Below are 20,806 nucleotides of genomic sequence, written 5' to 3' on the forward strand. Positions count from 1 at the left end.
TACTTCTTCAGCCAATCAGGACAAATCTGGGTGAGGTAGTGTTTTGTCTGTTCTGTCAGACCTTTATTAACATCCCACTTGTGTTTGGAGAGGAGAGCCTGTTGTTTTGGAGCGATCCATGTCTCTGTCTTCAGGTCAAACACTATGAAGTCTTCTCCATCATAACCATATTGATCATAACCTTTAACCTCATTAGTCTCATCATCCCATTCACAGCCGTACATCCTCTGGAAAATGTGGACATCTGAGAGAGAGAGAGAGAGAGAGAGAGAGAGAGAGAGAGAGAGAGAGAGATTTTATGTATTATGGATTGATTAATGATGATATTATTTTTATGTTGTGATGTTTTTCTATTTCTCTAACAGGTGATGAAATATATTTTAACTTTTTATGTCGTTTTTATGTTGAATGTCTTCTTTGTGTTTACTTTGTCTTCTAACATCTTTGGATCACGATGGAAATACGTGTTTTCACTTTGACATGTGATCCTATTTTCTTTTTCTGATAATCTATAAAGAGAAATCAATCAATCAATCAATCAATCAACATTCTCATATTAGAGAAAATGTTAGTTTTTTCTTAATAAAAGATTGAATCTGATTATCTGTTGATCAACCAGTCGATTAATTGTTTATTGTGGCATAAATACACTAAATACTCTGTAATATCCTCCATATTTGGGACTCAAACTAATTATTCTTGTCATTATTGATTCTTTCACAACCTTTTTTCAATTAATCATTAAGTTATTAACACTGAAAAATGTTGAGAAATAGAAATATTCTCATGTTGAGAAACATGAACTAAATAACTTGAGTTTGACATTTTGCTTTATTTAACTTTGAATGAAAAGCTGCAGCAGAGACACACTTTGGTAAAGTAAATTAATTCTAATCTAATCTGGAGTTCTACTAAATACTTAAGGATAACACAATAATGATTCTGGTCATTATTGATAATGTCCTGACCTGTTTTCAATGAATCAATAAATTGTTTACACTGTAAAATGTAGAGAAATAGAGAACGATGCCGTCAAGTTCTGAGAGGTTAAAGGTGAAATCTTCAAATCTTCAACACTGAACAGTATTTAATATAAAATGATATAAAACATTTCTCATATTAGAGAAAGTGGAAGTAGAAAATGTTTGACATATTTATGAAATAAAGACTTCCTCTGAGGATCAACAGCTGATCAACTGGTGGATTCCTTCTTCCAGCGTTATATAAATGTGTATTATGGCACAGACACACTGGGGCACGGACAGTGAATCTAAGCTGTCCTTCTAGCATATATTTGTGAGTCATATATCTGATGGGATGGACACGCTGAGATCTGAAGGAGACGTGGACCATGAGGTCCAGTCAGCCCGCTTCATGGAAACCTGCTGAGCCTGGTCTGGTATGTGGACCAGCAGAAGCAGCCCGGGTCCCGTTTCCAGTCCTGCTGGTCCGTTCAGAAAGCAGCCGCTCATGTTCCTCCATCAGCTGTGTGTCCTGAAACAAGCTGCTGCTGCAGCACACTTGTTGTGAAGCAGCTCGCTGTGGGACGCTCACTGGACCTGCTCTCAGGTCAGTAGACCTCTGGAGCTTATTATGGGATGGACAGCAACACTGAACCAGTGTAGTCCAGCAGCATCCAGTAGTCTCAGTCATGTTCCTGTCTGACTGTGTGTGTGTTTATTAAAATACAGGATGAAAGTATAAACCAAATGTTGTCAGAATAAAGTCAAACATAAACAAACCTCCAGTTTGGTTGAAGCGCTGCTTTGCAATTTCAATGTTGGCTTTGTTGGCCTGCTGGGCACCCACAGAGATCTCAGTGTTCCTCTGCCAGAACTGAGGATCCTCTTCTGTGATTCTGTTCATCCAGTCCTGTTTGGGTTCTGCTTTCATGGTGTTGCTGTCATAGTGATCCATCTCAACGTCATCAACCAACCCAACAGTCACAAACTCTGGGAAGTTTGGGACTCCAGAGGACGACGTGTAGAAATACTTCAGAGAGTGAATCTCTGCAACACAAGATGAACGTCATGATCTCAGTTTTTATCTTCAACAAATCACTGAACAATGTTGTTTTCCTGCACACACAATCCAACAGAACTACATTCAATACACGTTGATAATATCTGCTGTACTCAACAAACACAAACATGTTTCTGGTGCTTTTGTCTTGAAAACTGTGTTTATTCTGATATGAAATAGTGAAGGAGTCTCATATTTAGGTCAGTTGTGTTCCTGACTTTGGTTGACAGAAAGCAGTTTGTAGAAAGAGGCGTTGTTCATTTGATTTCATCTCCATGTGAAGTGAAAGTCCAGTTTAGTTTCCAGTTGGTGGAGTGGTTTCTTCTTCAGGAAGCATCGTTAGTAGTTTACACTCCTCATCATCACATTAGTTTCAAGTCTGAAATCACAAACCTCCCACTGAAATATAAGATGATCTTTGATTTTCTAGATTCAACAGATTCAAACATCTTCCATATTATTATACAACTCCCTTATGGTCTATATTTTATACTTTAAACTCTGATCAAACTTACATTTCTTCTTCTCAGGTTTTAAATAATGAATTTCTGCTAAAACAGCAGCTTCTCTCTCTCTTCTATTGCTGTTTGTTATTTTTCATATTCCAGTAATAGGTTTTATTTTGTTTGATGTTGTCGTCAGAGTGTTTGTGGATTTCAGATGTTTGAGTATAAAAGTTATTTTTTTAAATACAGAAAGAACCAAGAAACCAAATCTGACCGTTTGTCCCTCACTTTCATAAATCTTGATTTCTGTAAACTGAAGTTAAATCTCAACATCGTTGTTAAACAACATGTTGTGTGAAACCAAATCCTCTCAGCTTTATATTCCAGAATATTCTGATATATTAATATTTGTTCTACATCAGCCGATAGCATTTTTAATATAAACACATAACATGAACAGACTTCATACAGATTCATTAGCTGCTGTTGTTTAAACATGAAATAGCTCCCTCTGGAGGACAAACTATGTAATGGAGACGCTGCTCATGAATTACCTCAAACTTTGTCATTTCTTCACCTGGATTTCTTCTTACTTATCACACAATATTTATACACTCTGATATGATATATATGTAATATGATAATATGTGCTAATACGGATGATTTGTGAGTGACGTTCTACTAAACAGCTTCAGATCTGACCAAACCAACTCAGTAGTGACGTACTACATTCAAACAGACGAGTGTTTCAGTGTGGAGACACATTTCATCCCGAACTTGGAGGAAGTCCTGGAGCTGAACACCAAAGACGACCGAAAGAAGCGTCGGCTCATATAAACAGGGCTTAAAGACATGACGCAGTTCTTCTGTTCCAAGCGAGCAACTTAAAAGCCAACAACTAAAGTGTGGACTCACCTGCGGCCGCGCTGTGGAGGCCGACGGCCAGGAGAAGAAGCACAGTCCACGTCTCCATCGTCACCTGTCCTTCTCAAGCTGTCTTCAACTCTTCACTTGTTATTATTGTGGAGGCAAAGTGATGACGTCCGAGCTGCTGCTCTATCCGGGCTGAAGTGAGGCTGAGACCAGGAGGAGCGCTGACTTCCTCCTCCGTCTGAGCCAATGGGGATTTTAGCTGAGCACCGACGTCACTAATAGCCGGGTAAGACTGAGCCACTGAGGTTCATAACGAAAGTTAAAGTGGAGCGATGTTATTTCAGCCTGCGTGAGAGGACGCTGGAGAGCCTTTATTCTGGTTTCTCAACGCTGTCCGCACCTGAAAGGAGCATTTAACCTCCTGCTGATCAAAGACCAGCGTCTGGACTCTGTTTCAGCCTCACTAGTTGTTGTTGAAGCACTTTAGAAAAGAGGAGAGAATTCCGTTTCACAAGGAAACTCCTCCTTTGTTCTCACTTCTTTAACTGGGACAGTGTCATTCATGATTCATACTATATTATTTAGCATTAATGCCATGTCATTTATGTTAATGAATGTATTATGCGTGTTATTAATTGTTATCACAGTATTATATATGATGAATACAGTATTATATACCATTACAAAATTATTAATCATCAACGAATCAATATGGGCGCCATCTTTTATCCAGACAATGTGTTTATATTGTTCATGATATTGAGTTTTAAACAAAAGCTCCTCCTGCTCACTGCTGATCAATACCCGAGTTCATCACAGCTGATCAATACCAGAGTTTATCTTCACAGAGAAGTCAGCAGCGTGACAGCGCCCCCTTGTGGACGTTTCATGTATCTGCCTTTGAGCGCCTGAGAAACCACGTGAGGTTTTCTCCTGACTTTCCTTCTCTCAATGAACCACAAAGTAATGATCGACCACGAATGAAGTCATCATAGAGATGCCAATAATCAATATCCTTCATAACAATAAACTGTAACAGTTGACCAAGACTGAAGTCATCATACCAATAATCAATATCCTTAAAGGTCCCATATTATGAAAAACAGGTTTTCTCTGGTCTCTACACCTATAAACTGGTCCTCACTGAGCCTGTCAACTCCCAGGGTGAGGAAAACAAGCGACTCCTGTTGAAAAAAGTCGTAATTAAGTCATAAAAAAGTCATGGTAGGCTACAGTATGTTGAAAAAAGTAATCGTGTAGTATAGAATGTTGAAGAAGTCCTAAAGAAGTAATAGTATAGAATGTAGAAGAAAGTCTCTCACATTGCTCTTGGGTGACTTTATGCCACTCCTCATGTAACCCAGTAGAAAACAGATAATATTGTTATTTCCCTTAAAATATATTTTTTATTTATTTCACCCTCTTTAATTTATTATTCTGTCAATAATATTATTTTTGCACACACTCAGTCCTTCATTTGTTTTATTATATGCATGCTAGGAAAGAGAAAGTAGTTCCACCCTCTTCTCGCGAGAGTTACAGTGCGTGAGTGAGAGTACAGAGTAGCGCGGTGCAGAGTCAGAGCAGCGGTACGAGCAGATGAGAAACACGGAAGAGAAAGTCAATAAGAAGTCACGAAAACGGCGGTTGTTAACTCACGTATCAACACAGAATAACCCGTGAGAGTGTACCTACCTGAAGCAGAGAGGTGGTCGAGGACCTGTGGGTTATTGTTTTCGGCAGAGGCTTGGTGAGTCGCTCGAGCTAACTAGCGCTAGCACATGCTAACCGGAGTAGCCACATCGCGATTCAGTCTGTGAGAGGGCAGGAAGCTTGTTTACTCATGAACGTGACCTGCCGCTACTGTTTACTGTGTGTTTTAAGAGTTAAAGCTGCATATTTTGCTCTGATAAACTGATGAAAATATGAGGTGTGCTATTTATTTTCCTGTGTGTGTGTATTCACTCTGAGATGCACTGTTTAGGGTGTGTGTCTGTTAAATACTGCTAAACATGTCCATTTATCACAGAGGCAGAAACTCTGAAGCACTGAATTTATATTGTGATGTGTGTTAAAGGTGCATTTAGCTAATTTTCAGTTCATAATTCAATGAAAATGTGTGAAATGGTTAAAAAGGATTAAAATGAACAATATTTCATGTGGAAAACTGAGCTAAAATGATCATAATTCATGGTTAAATAGCTAAAATAATTCATGTTGATTTAAAATGATTAAGAATGTGTGGAAATACTCACCTTGAGATAAAAAAAAATAACTGTACAGTTAAAAAGATACTTCATTTAATCACTATTGTGTTCCAGTAGTGTGTTGAGATTTATAGTATGTATTGAATATGGACATAAGAGACGTTTGATGATTCTGTGTTAAGTGATAGCCCTGTCTTTATACAGGCTAGGTTTTTTGAGACCCTTGAGAAACCTTTTGATGTGGATCTGGATTCTCCTGATTGAGGGAGATGGCGAGCCAGTGAAATGTTCCTTGCCCAAAGGAGCAGAGAACCAGCACCTGAGCCGAGGAGGACATCCAGCCCTTCTTCACCTTAACTGAGTGTGTCTGTGGTAGGACCACCACACACACACCTGACTCTTTGAACTTTCCCCTGACTTGACTTACACACAATTGACTGAAGCGCGCTGACGAACAACAAGAACATTCAAGAACATTAAAGGAACACTCAAGGAACATTTAAAGGAACGTTAGGGTTCCTATTGGACACTTTTATTTGGTTTTATATTAAAGAGAGACTGTGAAACATTGAGCAATCAGATGTCATTGCATTGAATTTTATTTTTATTTTATTTTATTTTCATACAGTTCAATACAGTCAACTTACTTTAAATATACGCCATGGCTCCATTTATTTATTGTGTCTGTCACTTCCTCTTTAAACCCTCCTCTACGAACCTAGTCTCTGGTCCAAACTCTATAGTAACTAGTGGGTTACACTCACATTATAATAATAAAAAACAGCTTGGCTTTATGACTTATGACCGTCCACCTTCCTCTTGATCACATCACAGCCCCGCCTTTAGGAGTCTGGAAGCGTCCTGCTGTGCTCTTCACCCCAGCTGCCAGCTTCCAGCCTCTTTGAAGGTCACTGGAGGTCATCCTGCGGCTGTTGAGTGACATTTGAATGAGTTGGCGTTCTCGCCCTCTGCCAGTCTGCCACACTTCTTTTCAAGTATTTTGTCATGGTCAACAGTTACTTTTGAGGTACTACCTAGCACTGTTTCTGTATAATAGTATCAAGAAGTTTTAAGTTGGTCCCATGTTTAGGACACACAAAAACATGGACAAAACAACCATTGTTTTTTATTCTTTTTTATTGCCATTGTGCATGAACTTTGACACTGCAGGTTACACAAGGAGTATCATGTAGTGAGTTGATGAACACTCTGACCTGCCAGTGATGTGCTCGGGTCACTCTCAGTGCTGGTTTCGTATCAGTTGATGGCTTTAGCAACAAACTACTTGCTGATCCAGCCCCCACGCTCAAAACCAAAGGAATGCAAGATGAGACGCTCGTGTCAAAGAACGGACAACTTCTGGGAGGACAACAAGTTTTTTTTTCCTTTTTTGTCTTATTATTGCACACATCTAGTTTACCAATGCCAAGTATATGTGGGACACTGGGAGAGAGATTTTAGGAACGTGTCATCGTGAGTTCGTCTTGGACGACAGAATCTCATGGAATGCATTTAATGGAATACAAATAATGCGGATTATCAGAACAGTCTCAATTTGGACGTGCAGATTGGAGATAAAGTTGTGCAAACAGTCGTCTTGTATGGCTATAGTTCACTTTTCACTTGTGCAAACCGTGCGGCAAATCTCCTGATGCCGCGGACAAACTCGATACTTTCCTGGTCCTCAATTACGCAAAACTGTCCAGACGTTTAACACCCACTCAGATTTCTAACGTTCTTTTCTGATTGTTCTTTAAGGCAGTGTCTGATTTTGGCCATTTGGGGGCAGCAGAGCATGCTAGAAACGCGACGTCAACATTTACTTTATAAAGTTGCTCCGGCTAACACGTTCACAATGACTTTTTCACACAGAGAAACATTCATGGCAGCTTTGTGTCCGATATTCACGCTCCTTTTTGCTCCGGTTTGGTCTCCACCAACTCCTGAGAAAGAATCTGACTGTTTAGCTGCTGAATGATCCACTCGTTTGGTCTGTATAATGTTTGGTGGTTGGTGGGTAGTTCACTGGGGGAGGTCATGTGCCTTTAAACCAAAACAATGAGCTAAAAGAGGCAAAAAAGTCTCCTTAAAGCTGAGGAAAAGTGCAGTCGTGTGAATGTCGATGTGGGTTCATCACTACGAGTGAGCCTTTCACATTGAACATAGTCCTGTGATACATTTCTGATTTGGAATGAGGGATGAGTGCAGCTTTAAATCATTATTTAGACAAATGAGCTTCAGGTTTGCTGGATTTTATTTAGAGAAAATAACTGTTTTGGACACTTTAACCATTTGAGACCTTCAGCTTCTTTTGTCAACTAAAAGAAAAGAGTTTCTATTCAAAGTAATGCGCTGAATAAAAATGTTTTGTTTAAACGTAGATATCTTAAACAACACATCGTCCTCGTGTTTCCTTTTTTTAACCAAAATCCAGTCTTCATTAGTGCCTGATTGATGTGGTTTTTATCCAAAATGTAAGCTTCTGCTTGACGTGGGAACTTTAAATCGAATGACACGATGTGATTGGCCGAAGTCTACAGGATAGATTTTCTAAAACAGAGAAGAAGAAGTTGTACAGGTCTCCTTTCCTCTGAGACCATTTGCATTAAAAAAACGCTGAAAGGTTGTTATGGAAGTTTTACCCAATGACCCCCCGCAAAAAAACAGCTAATTAACTCATAAAATTGACACTTTTAGATGACTCAAATTGATTTCACGACTCTACTTGTGCTACTGTTACATTTTATTTACAGCTAGCAAAACGTGGCCGCTGCATTCAGTCTCTGAGCCTGGAGAATCGTAGGAGGTCTGATCTTTTCAGGCCTCAACAACCAATCGATTACTTAGTCATTCTTTCCAATGATTTCTCTACAGTGAGCGTGGAATCCTAGTGGCTGATGGGATGTTGCATCAGAGGACATGTTTGCTGATAGACTGCTCGGTACTTCTCTTGATCAGATTAATAATCCAACTTCAACTCATCAAGAATAATTTGGTTATAAAAATGAAGATATTGGTCAACATATTGCTGCATTATAACTCACAGTGACATCAGAAATCCAGGACCTCTAGTCTGAGTTTGCATGGGACGATGTGAAAATGTCATGTCACGATTATCCTGGCCAAAACAACTGAGATATTATCATACTTGTATACACAGTACTATGGGCTGCACTACACATTAATATGTTAATAATAATATTTTAATACATCATTTTATAGGATGTATAATAGGGTTGTTTGGCCGTAAAAACGTTGAAGACCTCTGCGATTCACAATCAAGTCAACTTCAGCGTTGCACCCTCACCCTCCCATGGAGGCCCTCGAATCTGAGCCGATCACGACCCCCCCATCAAAGGTGGCAGCCAGGATGGTGGTCTGAGGAGGGGAGAGGAGCAGAGTGTGGTTGGAGATACGTGTTCATCCTCCAGCCTGGAGGAAGTACTGCCATGTTAAACTGGGTGAAGCAGCGTCACAGACATGTCTTCTTTCTCACGGCTTCCTGTCCATCCAGCAGACGGAGCAAGGCTATGAATTATGGGATTTAGAGTTCTGTCAAGGAATTGGTTTTAAATGAAAAGTAGATATAAAGACTAAACTCGTTCAAACACGGAAACAACTGACTGATAATAAACACGCGAGTTGTACAGTCGCTGTGATCCCACGTTGTTTTTTTCTCGATCCAGTCGGTCGTTGAATGAGCTTCAGTGCTGCTCAGGAGTCCCGATAAAGACCAGTGAAGCGGTCCGGGTCTACTCACCCCTGTGCTGACTCCTTTCACCCGCCAGTCCGAGCAGCGTCTCTCCATTTTCACTCCAGAACCGAAAGAGAAGAAGGAGAGGTGACGCTGAAGCCGGAACAGCGACCCCAGGCGCATCGGGACGCGCAGAGAAGCGTCGCTCTGCCCGGTACCTCTCCAGCATGGCGCTATCAAATGTCCTCCAAACTCCTGCAGCTGGCTTTAACTTCGACAACGCCGACAGGTATGAGCTTCTGTTTGTGACTTCTCAGCAGCTGACTGTGTCCAGAAAGAAACGATTACACCGAATTAAAGTGAGCTGTCAGCGCGATCAAAAGTGAAAGTAAAATGTCCCTGATGTTGATCAAGGAACGCTGCTTTGGAGGCTCGTTTTGATGGACAGACACCTAAACCCCTGAAAACAGGCACCACCATAGCAGGACTGGTGTTCAAGGCGAGTATGAAGCTTCCATATATATATATATATATATATATATATATATATATATATATATATATATATATATATACAGTATACCAGAATGATCTTTAACTTCCATCAGTGCATCACTGAACAGACCAGGAGAGTTTACAAACACAATGAAACGTTCCTGTTCTCACCTGCACGCCACCAGGCTTAACTTTGATCACAACATACAGTTAATGCAATGATGGGAGCTGCATTCACAGTCATCCACCGCTGGAGACTGAGACTTGAACGCCTTGCTCAAGGGCAGCCAGAGGGTGGCTGTGTGGTAATGTCATGATGAACTTGGTTCAAGCCGACCCATGTGTGCTGGTGCAGGATGGGGTGGTGCTGGGGGCAGACACCAGAGCTACTTCCAGTGAAGTGGTGGCCGACAAGATGTGTGCCAAGATCCACTACATTGCTCCGAATATATAGTAAGTGTCTTATAGATATATATGTATAAAACCTAGAAATGTCCTGTAAATACTCTCTGGTACCAGTCTGAGATACGGAACGCATCCTGATGATGAAGTGTCATTTCCTTGTTCGGTGCACATTTTCCCATAAACTGCCTCCTTAATTGTGATTTCCTCCACATCCCAGAATGCCGTGCGGTGACCTTGTATTAAATGTGAAGGTTTGCCACAGAAGAACAATTATGACTTAAGAGTAAACAGTTCTTCATGTTCAAAGTTGTGGTTGCAGTGCATTCTGGGACATTGAGGCTACTGAGGAATTAGTAGCTTGTTTTTCTGTTTTTTTGTATGATGAATTTCTGGATTGTTGAAGAAAAACATTCACTGAAGAAAGAAGCCACCCCCACGTTCTCTCCTCTCCTCGCTTGTTTTATTTCCCCTCGTCTCTTCATTTACAATGTGTGTCCTTCCTCTCCGTGTAGCTGCTGTGGAGCAGGAACAGCAGCAGATACAGAGAAGACCACAGCGCTCCTCTCCTCCAACCTCGCCATCTTCTCTCTGAACAGCGGCAGGAACCCTCGTATCGTCATGGCCGTCAACATACTGCAGGATATGTTGTACAGGTGTGTGTTGCACAACGCTAAGCTATTAAAGGGTCTAATAAAGGATTATCTCATCTGGTTTTATTAAACGTTGTATTACTAATTATTTTAAATGTTGTTGTCTTGTATTGAGGTGTGTGAATGAGTTAAACTCATTACAACAACTATGTGTTAATCCGGTTTCCCCCTCAGGTATCACGGCCAGATTGGTGCCAGTCTTATCCTGGGAGGAGTAGATTACACCGGGAACCACCTGTACACGGTGGGGCCCTATGGGAGTGTCAATACGATGCCTTACCTTGCCATGGGTATGTATGTGACGTTACTCAGGCGGGACCTCCAGTTTGGAAAAGTGAAGCCAAAGCTGAAGTGCCTTAAATTGTAAAAATGTAAATGTTTCACTCTCAGACTGCATCCAATCTGTTTCTTCGTGCAGGATCTGGTGATCTGGCTGCTCTTGGGATTCTAGAGGACGGGTACAAACCCGACCTGGAGGTAAGCCACCTGGACAGCTGTTGTTAATTAAATATCATGTTCATATCTGTTCGTCTGCATCGTTTAGACACGATCACAAAGTACTTATAATATGAATTGCAGTGTGTTGGGACTGTAGGCCAAATGAGCCTCTGTAAAACATGATGAACGCCATGAATTTCCCTCCTTATGGACCAGATAGAAAGACTGCACTAGTGTGGGTATTTAGGTGTGTTTTAAAGCTCTTCTCCATCGTTCCCCTCATTACTCCTAACTCTCAGCTGGACGAGGCCAAGGAGCTGGTGCGTGTTGCCATCCATGCAGGCATCATGAGTGACCTCGGCTCAGGCAACAACATCGACATTTGTGTCATCACTAAACAAGGAGTGGACTACGTCAGACCCTACCAGGTCTCAGAGTACAAAGACAACAGGTAGGACTTCAATCCAGATCTGCTGTCTGGACAGAGCCTTCAAAGAAGAGATGTGGTGTTGAACCATGTCTGTCTGTGTGAAAAGGTCCAGCCAGCATGGCGTCACGCCGACACCGCTCTCTTAGACGCCTGTTTTCATCCGTGATGCCGACCGTCTGTCTGAAATCACAGCTCCATCGATAGACTTGCCTTTTGATTGATCAACCTCCATCTCTTACCCTCTCCTAGGAAAAGCAGATACAAATACGGTCCGGGCACGACCCCGGTTCTGACCGAGGCCGTAGTCCGCCTCCAGCTGGAGGTGGTCCAGGAGACGGTGCAGCAGATGGATACAGCCTGAGCCACGACACACAGTCACAGCCTTTAACAATAAAATGACTTTCATTTCATCGTTGGTCTCCAGCTTTTTAAATATGAGTAGCATCTAACATGTGATCAGCATTGTCATCATGGTTTCTGTGCTGCTATTAGGCTCGGCCATAATGAGAAGACTCATATTTTTACAATGTGGAATCATCATTTCAAAAAAATAACACTGAATTAGGCAAAACTGTTGCACTGTTGATGCCAGGGTTTGATATCCAGGCAAAGTGTAGGGACCAAGGGGCACACCGGCTGATGGATATGATCAAAATTATGAATAAATTAAATTTTTTTGTCTGTTTTATATTTAAATATCTAAAGAAAATCATCATAGGTTGGTAATGTTTTTTTGTTTGACCAGATAGCACCAGATAATAAGGGTTAGGGTTTATCTTTTCTAGTAAAACATCTTTATTGATGGTGTAAAAATATAAATAGTACTTTGGATTTTTCTTATATTGAGCTGAGAAGTATTTGTTTCATTATCTCTGGGCGTGAAATGTGATCACAAACACACAGGAAGTGCCAAACCTCCTTTCCACAACTAAACCTGTCTGGTGAGATTTCTAAAGTATATCCAACTAATAACACCATAATTCTAAACATACATACATGTCACATACTCTCAATTATGTTACAATAGTCTATTTATACTATAAAGTATAATATAGGTAGGTAATGCAACACCATGTTTGTCAGGACGGCTGTGATGTCATCTGTTTCCATGCAGAACTCGGCAGCGTAGGTTTGGTTTTCCAGGTTTATTGTCTTCATGATCGGAAGTTTGTTTTCTTGCACTTCAGTTAAACTTTGAAGGTCACGAATGTTGTTCAGTTAATTATATTAAAATAAAAATACAGTAAAAACCAACATTAATGATATATAGTACGTATCTGTGGTGTTTTATAAAGTAGAAGTACATCGAGTGAAGCGGATTCAGAGGAGCCTGGAGAATTTCCTGGTTGTTGTCATGTCATCAGTTGCCAGGCAGATTTCAGTGCAACAGGTTTCTACAGGGAAACCAAAGCAAGACACAGTAGACTGGAGACTAGCTGGATCACACACACACACACACACACACACACACACACACTCACACACACACACACATACACACGCACACACGCACACACACACACACACACACACACACACACACATACACACACACACACACACACACACACGATGAGGAATATGAAATAACAGGAATCATCACTTTTTCTGTTTTTACATGAATAAACCTAATATGCCTCCATGGAGGAAAACACATTGAAATGTTCTGTTAGACCTTCTTCTTCTTAGAGAAAGCAACAAACCAGACGACAGGGAGGGGATGCAAAATGGCTCCACAAACAAACACAATCATGCCATTTGTGTTCTTGTTGTGTAAAAAGTCCAACTCTGTGAAGAATCTCAGGTTTGCAGGAATACTTGAGTTCTTCCTGCTCTTTAGTTTTCCATCTCTCGGTCGGAGACGCGTCCAGTTAGTCTCTGTGACAGAAGTGAATCCTGAACATTCAGCTGATCAGAGCGACTGGAATCACAACACGACGCAGGATTGTGGATTATTGGGCAATTTATTGCAAAGCAACACAAAAGTACAAACGGTGTGAAACAATATTTGACATTTATTCTACTTAAACCACCTCTATGACCCCCGAACACAAGAAGAGATTTTAAACATCGCTGTTCAATTTCTACAAACTAAGAGAGAAAACGTCCCCAAGATGCTCCACCACATATAGAAGAACATGTCAACCAGTTTGCTTCAAAGCTTCAAGAAACCTGAAAGCCTTTTAGGATCTCAGCTCAAATTTAAATACAATATTGTTTTAAAACGTCAAAAGATAATATGAAAGAAAAAAACCCTCAAGGACATAAATTATTATTTATTCGCTGCTTAGAATCAAAACAAGAACTTTAGTTTTAAAGAAATAAACAAGCAAAACATTTACACAACTGGAGAATCAATGCTGAAGTCTATCATTTTTCATGTTGTCATAAACAAACTCCATCCATCCATTTCCTCTCCAGCTCATCCTGCTGAGTCACTGAGGGAGACGGGAGTGAACCCCAGTGCATTCTGGGTAGAGCTGGAGGCCAGTTTATCACCGACACAGAGACAACCATTACACTGAATTTACATTTGTGTCCCGATATTGATTTCACCAGGAAAGCCCGACAGCAGAAGTGTTAACGAGCAACTCTGCTGCATTTGTTGGAGATGAACACACAAATCCTCCTCGTTTGGTTTTAATGAGGAAATTACATTTTTGAAAATTGAAACAAAATGATCCAAATAGTTTAATGTCAGAGTTTGTGTTTGATTGTGTTTGTAAAATATGAATGTATTAATTTAACTAATTTTCCCAGCTTGTTTTCTTTGTATTCCAATGGATGAGCATCTACCACTAGATTCTCGACCCTGATTCAACGGTTCATGACGTGAACGATGAAGAAGCGATGAGTTCCCAGTTTACGGAGGAGAAGCTGGCGGCACCGCTCCTTGATCAAGTCCAATATTTATCCATAAACCTAAAGAGACAAAGAGGAAACCATATTTACAGAATCATTTAGACCTCAAGTGTCCACGGTTCAGTCACGTCAGCATTTCTAAGAGTCCATGTTCCATGTGAAGATACTCACGGTGTGCAGGGTGCTGAGTTGGTCCTTTAGGGTCTGGGTTCAGGATTGTCCTTCAGTTTCTCAGTTTCAGGTTCAGAGTTGTTGTCAGGACACTGATGACAATCGGCTGCAAGAAAAAACATGAACATGTGAAATCCTTCCTGTGGATATGACATGTCCAGGGCTTTTACTGTGAAAGGTCATGATGGAAGGAGTGGATCTGGAGAACAACAAAAAGAGTTGAAGTTGAAGTTTGCTGGATAAAGTCACCAACTCAAAGCCTGAACTCAAGAAGAGATGAGACAACGTCTCCGTTTGGGTCTTACAGTTCCTCTTTTTGTAAACCACGAATCCAATCCCAGCAGCGAGGACGAGAGCAAGAAGTACGACTGCAGCGATGACGATGATGACGGTGGTCATGTCAGTGGGCTTCTCTGTTGAGCACAAAACAAGAGGAAATAGTCACAACCTGAACAGATGAAGCAGGTTCCAGGAGAAGAACCTCCATTTGTCAACCGGACCACAATCCTGTATTCAGTGTTTGTTGGTCCTTTTGAAAACGTGATCCTGACTGATCTCCTGACAGATACATACATTCATCCAGTTATTAAATCATTCTACTCATCCTCTAAAACTGACCAGTAGTTCATTCAATACGGCACCTACGACCTCTGAACTGTGGTTTGATTATTATGTTTCTAATAATGTTTCTCATCACTTCTGGTCTCAGTCTCACCTTTGTTGCTCCTGATGACGTCCAGTGTGTTGACGATGTCCTTCTTCACACCAGAGAGCTGAAACACACACTCGTACCTGCTCCGGTCTTCAGCTGCCACTGAGAGTTTCAGGTCGGCACTCATCTGGAAGGTTCCATCGTGGTTGGGGAGGATCTCTCCGAGGTCCACGTCCTCATGGAGATCCTCTCCATCTCTCCTCCAGAACAGTTCGGCTCTTTGAGGGTAGAAACCTGTAGCATGGCAGCTGATTGGAGAGGAGGGAGTCTTCTGGAGGAAGGACACTGAGGGAAGGTCTGAGGAGAGAGAGACGGGTTAGAGGTTCTTTATCCTTATTATTATGATCTGCTGTGTATTAATGATCATGTCTGATGTATCTGAAATGCCTTAGTGACACATACACCATTTATGTTTGTATGTATTCAATGTAAATAACTGTGATGTGAAGATAAGTGAGAAAAGAAGAGACAGAAGAGATAATGAGACGGATGAAGAGGAGAGACATTGATGAGGAAGGTAGGACAGAGGGTGAGACAGAGACAGAGAGACAGGGACTGAGACAGACAGGAGGCAGAGGGATGAAGGTGTGTGTGTGTGTGTGTGTGTGTGTGTGTGTGTGTGTAATGTTACTGTCGGTTAGAAACAAAAGAAGGAAAATGAACATGGTGTCCATGAAACCACATCAGGTCATGTGATTCTACCTTTTCTCAGCAGAGAGCTGCTCCCGAACTTCAAATACTTCTTCAGCCAATCAGGACAAAGCTGGTTGTGGTAGTGTTTTTTCTGTTCTGTCCAAGCTTTATTAAGATCCCACTTGTGTTTGGTGAGGAGAGCCTGTTGTTTTGGAGCGATCCATGTCTCTGTCTTCAGGTCAAACGCTATGAAGTCTTCTCCATCATAACCAAATTGATCATAACCATTAACTTTATCATTCTCATCATCCCATTCACAGCCGTACATCCACTGGTAAATGTGGACACCTGAGAGAGAGAGAGAGAGAGAGAGAGAGAGAGAGAGAGAGAGAGAGTTTTTATGGATTGATTGATGATGATGAAGTTATTTTTCCTCGTTTGTGTTGGAGATGTTTTTCTATTTCTCTAACAGGTGATGAAATATATTTTAACTTTTTATGTCGTTTTTATGTCGAATGTCTTCTTTGTGTTTACTTTGTCTTCTAACATCTTTGGATCACGATGGAAATACGTGTTTTCACTTTGACATGTGATCCTATTTTCTTTTTCTGATAATCCATAAAGACAAATCAATCAATCAATCAATCAATCAATCAACATTCTCATGAGAAACTGGAACTAGAAAATGTTTGATGTTTTTTCTTAATAAAAGACTTAAATCTGATTATCTGTTGATCAACCAGCCGATTAATTTATTGTGTCATAAATACACTAAATACTCTGTAATATCCTCCATATTTGGGACTGAAACTATTTATTCTTGTCATTATTGATTCTGTTACAACCTTTTTTCAATTAATCAATAAATTATTTACACTGAAAAATGTTGAGAAACCTGAACTAAATAACTTGAGTTTGACATTTTGCTTTATTTAACTTTGAATGAAAAGCTGCAGCAGAGACACACTTTGGTAAAGTGAATTAATTCTAATCTAATCTGGAGTTCTACTAAATACTTAAGGATAACACAATAATGATTCTGGTCATTATTGATTATGTCATGACTTTTTTTCAATGAATCAATAAATTGTTTACACTGTAAAATGTAGAGAAAAAGAGAACGATGCCGTCAAGTTCTGAGAGGTTAAAGGTGAAATCTTCAAATCTTTTGTCTGAACAACACTGAACAGTATTTAATATAAAATGATATAAAACAGAGAAACGCATACATTTCTCATATTAGAGAAAGTGGAAGTAGAAAATGTTTGACATATTTATGAAATAAAGACTTCCTCTGAGGATCAACAGCTGATCAACTGGTGGATTCCTTCTTCCAGCGTTATATAAATGTGTATTATGGCACAGACACACTGGGGCACGGACAGTGAATCTAAGCTGTCCTTCTAGCATATATTTGTGAGTCATATATCTGATGGGATGGACACGCTGAGATCTGAAGGAGACGTGGACCATGAGGTCCAGTCAGCCCGCTTCATGGAAACCTGCTGAGCCTGGTCTGGTATGTGGACCAGCAGAAGCAGCCCGGGTCCCGTTTCCAGTCCTGCTGGTCCGTTCAGAAAGCAGCCGCTCATGTTCCTCCATCAGCTGTGTGTCCTGAAACAAGCTGCTGCTGCAGCACACTTGTTGTGAAGCAGCTCGCTGTGGGACGCTCACTGGACCTGCTCTCAGGCCAGTAGACCTCTGGAGCTTATTATGGGATGGACAGCAACACTGAACCAGTGTAGTCCAGCAGCATCCAGTAGTCTCAGTCATGTTCCTGTCTGACTGTGTGTGTGTTTATTAAAATACAGGATGAAAGTATGAACCAAATGTTGTCAGAATAAAGTGAAACATAAACAAACCTCCAGTTTGGTTGAAGCGCTGCTTTAAGATTTCAATGCTGTTTTTGTTGATCTGCTGGGAACCCACTAACATCTCAGTGTTCCTCTGCCAGTACTGAGGATCATCTTCTGTGACTCTGCTCATCCAGTCCTGTTTGGGTTCTGCTTTCATGGTGTTGCTGTCATAGTGAGTTATCTCAACGTCATCAACCAACCCAACAATCACAAACTCTGGGAAGTTTGGGACTCCAGAGGACGCCGTGTAGAAATACTTCATCGAGTGAATCTCTGCAACACAAGATGAACGTCATGATCTCAGTTTTTATCTTCAACAAATCACTGAACAATGTTGTTTTCCTGCACACACAATCCAACAGAACTACATTCAATACACGTTGATAATATCTGCTGTACTCAACAAACACAAACATGTTTCTGGTGCTTTTGTCTGGAAAACTGTGTTTATTCTGATATGAAATAGTGAAGGAGTCTCATATTTAGGTCAGTTGTGTTCCTGACTTTGGTTGACAGAAAGCAGTTTGTAGAAAGAGGCGTTGTTCATTTGATTTCATCTCCATGTGAAGTGAAAGTCCAGTTTAGTTTCCAGTTGGTGGAGTGGTTTCTTCTTCAGGAAGCATCGTTAGTAGTTTACACTCCTCATCATCACATTAGTTTCAAGTCTGAAATCACAAACCTCCCACTGAAATATAAGATGATCTTTGATTTTCTAGATTCAACAGATTCAAACACCTTCCATATTATTATACAACTCCCTTATGGTCTATATTTTACACTTTAAACTTTGATCAAACTTACATTTCTTCTTCTCAGGTTTGAAATAATGAATTTCTGCTAAAACAGCAGCTTCTCTCTCTCTTCTATTGCTGTTTGTTATTTTTCATATTCCAGTAATAGGTTTTATTTTGTTTGATGTTGTCGTCAGAGTGTTTGTGGATTTCAGATGTTTGAGTATAAAAGTTATTTTTTTAAATACAGAAAGAACCAAGAAACCAAATCTGACCGTTTGTCCCTCACTTTCATAAATCTTGATTTCTGTAAACTGAAGTTAAATCTCAACATCGTTGTTAAACAACATGTTGTGTGAAACCAAATCCTCTCAGCTTTATATTCCAGAATATTCTGATATATTAATATTTGTTCTACATCAGCCGATAGCATTTTTAATATAAACACATAACATGAACAGACTTCATACAGATTCATTAGCTGCTGTTGTTTAAACATGAAATAGCTCCCTCTGGAGGACAAACTATGTAATGGAGACGCTGCTCATGAATTACCTCAAACTTTGTCATTTCTTCACCTGGATTTCTTCTTACTTAAAACACAATATTTATACACACTGATATGATATATATGTGATATGATAATATGTGCTAATACGGATGATGTGTGAGTGACGTTCTACTAAACAGCTTCAGATCTGACCAAACCAACTCAGTAGTGACGTACTACATTCAAACAGACGAGTGTTTCAGTGTGGAGACACATTTCATCCCGAACTTGGAGGAAGTCCTGGAGCTGAACACCAAAGACGACCGAAAGAAGCGTCGGCTCGTATAAACAGGGCTTAAAGACATGACGCAGTTCTTCTGTTCCAAGCGAGCAACTTAAAAGCCAACAACCAAAGTGTGGACTCACCTGCGGCCGCGCTGTGGAGGCCGACGGCCAGGAGAAGAAGCACAGTCCACGTCTCCATCGTCACCTGTCCTTCTCAAGCTGTCTTCAACTCTTCACTTGTTATTATTGTGGAGGCAAAGTGATGACGTCCGAGCTGCTGCTCTATCCGGGCTGAAGTGAGGCTGAGACCAGGAGGAGCGCTGACTTCACCCTCCGTCTGAGCCAATGGGGATTTTAGCTGAGCACCGACGTCACTAATAGCCGGGTAAGACTGAGCCACTGAGGTTAATAACGAAAGTTAAAGTGGAGCGATGTTATTTCAGCCTGCGTGAGAGGACGCTGGAGAGCCTTTATTCTGGTTTCTCAACGCTGTCCGCACCTGAAAGGAGCATTTAACCTCCTGCTGATCAAAGACCAGCGTCTGGACTCTGTTTCAGCCTCACTAGTTGTTGTTGAAGCACTTTAGAAAAGAGGAGAGAATTCCGTTTCACAAGGAAACTCCTCCTTTGTTCTCACTTCTTTAACTGGGACAGTGTCATTCATGATTCATACTATATTATTTAGCATTAATGCCATGTCATTTATGTTAATGAATGTATTATGCGTGTTATTAATTGTTATCACAGTATTATATATGATGACTACAGTATTACAACCCAGTCTCATAGAAAAACGTACCTTGGCTACGTTGGTCCAAAGTGCAAAAACGTAGAAGGACTACAATAATGGCCCCTTTTTTGTGTTACTGTTACATTTTTCTGCTTATACTCTTCCTATTGGTTTGCGTCCAAGTCACGTGACCTTCAAGATTCCGGCCGTGAGAACAAAAAACATGGCTGACGTTTCTCTCATTTTAGTGGAAAACCCAGTATTTTGAGTTCGTTTCTGCATAAAAATGCGTTTTGATTACATTTCTAGCGAGAAACATATATTTTATTTTCATAGTATTTACTCAGTGAATGTACATAATCACTCGCTTGCTCGTTTTTGTGAAGAATTTTCAGATCTCGCCAGGATAATGTGACACTGCAACGTTTTGGTGGCTATGGACGCTGCTATCACCTAGCATTAGCAGTGGCCCCAGATTTCACATAGGACTCCCTTGCGATTTCGCTCCGTCTGACGGTTCAAACCCTCGCCCACTACATGCGTTGCGTCTGAGGTTGATTTGCTGATCAATACATGGCACGGGAGGAACTAATGCTGATAAAGTGATGATTTACGATCGGATGTTTGTCCGCTGTGTTTTATTTCGAAATCTACCGGATCCTCTGTGCATTTAACTT

General features: G+C 40.7%; 3 protein-coding genes and 1 long non-coding RNA gene across 5 annotated transcripts in view; 2 read left to right on the plus strand and 2 right to left on the minus strand.

Moving 5' to 3' along the window:
• Positions 1-3,542, minus strand: part of LOC311028134 (major histocompatibility complex class I-related gene protein-like) — a 22,108-nt gene extending 18,566 nt beyond the window's left edge. For both annotated transcript variants that reach the window (XR_014598696.1, XM_084032438.1), the window contains exons 1-3: positions 3,384-3,542; positions 1,743-2,009; positions 1-244 (exon numbers count right to left, since the gene is read on the minus strand). The exon at positions 1-244 is cut by the window's left edge and continues 35 nt beyond it. Coding sequence is in view for 1 of the 2 variants with exons in the window: in XM_084032438.1 (XP_083888564.1) it covers positions 1-244; positions 1,743-2,009; positions 3,384-3,441 (569 nt within the window). In the remaining variant the exon portion in view is untranslated. The remainder of the gene's footprint in view (positions 245-1,742; positions 2,010-3,383) is intronic.
• A 5,777-nt stretch (positions 3,543-9,319) lies between these two features.
• Positions 9,320-12,070, plus strand: LOC311028136 (proteasome subunit beta type-7-like). The gene is made up of 8 exons (XM_084032440.1): positions 9,320-9,531; positions 9,657-9,741; positions 10,093-10,190; positions 10,655-10,795; positions 10,967-11,082; positions 11,211-11,269; positions 11,530-11,681; positions 11,910-12,070. The coding sequence occupies exons 1-8, from the start codon at positions 9,470-9,472 to the stop codon at positions 12,019-12,021; spliced, it is 825 nt and encodes a 274-aa protein (XP_083888566.1). The 5' UTR covers positions 9,320-9,469; the 3' UTR covers positions 12,022-12,070.
• A 1,535-nt stretch (positions 12,071-13,605) lies between these two features.
• LOC311028133 (class I histocompatibility antigen, F10 alpha chain-like) lies at positions 13,606-19,704 on the minus strand. Its single transcript, XM_084032437.1, has 7 exons — positions 19,542-19,704; positions 17,901-18,167; positions 16,108-16,386; positions 15,409-15,702; positions 14,999-15,106; positions 14,694-14,799; positions 13,606-14,582 (listed from the first exon to the last, which is right to left on the minus strand). Exons 1-6 carry the CDS (start codon positions 19,597-19,599, stop codon positions 14,720-14,722), a joined length of 1,086 nt encoding a protein of 361 aa, XP_083888563.1. The 5' UTR covers positions 19,600-19,704; the 3' UTR covers positions 13,606-14,582; positions 14,694-14,719.
• Positions 16,411-20,806, plus strand: part of LOC311028142 — a 35,732-nt gene continuing 31,336 nt past the window's right edge. Inside the window, exon 1 of the long non-coding RNA XR_014598698.1 lies at positions 16,411-16,732. This is a non-coding gene — a long non-coding RNA (uncharacterized lncRNA). The remainder of the gene's footprint in view (positions 16,733-20,806) is intronic.

Source organism: Eutrigla gurnardus (assembly GCF_963514095.1).
Source record: "Eutrigla gurnardus genome assembly, chromosome: 17".
Classification (NCBI taxonomy): Eukaryota; Metazoa; Chordata; class Actinopteri; order Perciformes; family Triglidae; genus Eutrigla; species Eutrigla gurnardus.

Excerpts from the sequence above, each read along its gene's own strand:
- LOC311028136 (XM_084032440.1), top strand. The coding sequence starts at position 9,470 with ATGGCGCTATCAAATGTCCTCCAAACTCCTGCAGCTGGCTTTAACTTC. Across the intron at positions 9,742-10,092 it reads TAGCAGGACTGGTGTTCAAG|GATGGGGTGGTGCTGGGGGC; the intron begins GCGAGTATGAAG and ends GTGCTGGTGCAG. Across the intron at positions 11,083-11,210 it reads GATGCCTTACCTTGCCATGG|GATCTGGTGATCTGGCTGCT; the intron begins GTATGTATGTGA and ends TTCTTCGTGCAG.
- LOC311028133 (XM_084032437.1), bottom strand. The coding sequence starts at position 19,599 with ATGGAGACGTGGACTGTGCTTCTTCTCCTGGCCGTCGGCCTCCACAGC. Across the intron at positions 18,168-19,541 it reads CCTCCACAGCGCGGCCGCAG|AGATTCACTCGATGAAGTAT; the intron begins GTGAGTCCACAC and ends CTTGTGTTGCAG. Across the intron at positions 16,387-17,900 it reads GCGCTTCAACCAAACTGGAG|GTGTCCACATTTACCAGTGG; the intron begins GTTTGTTTATGT and ends TCTCTCTCTCAG.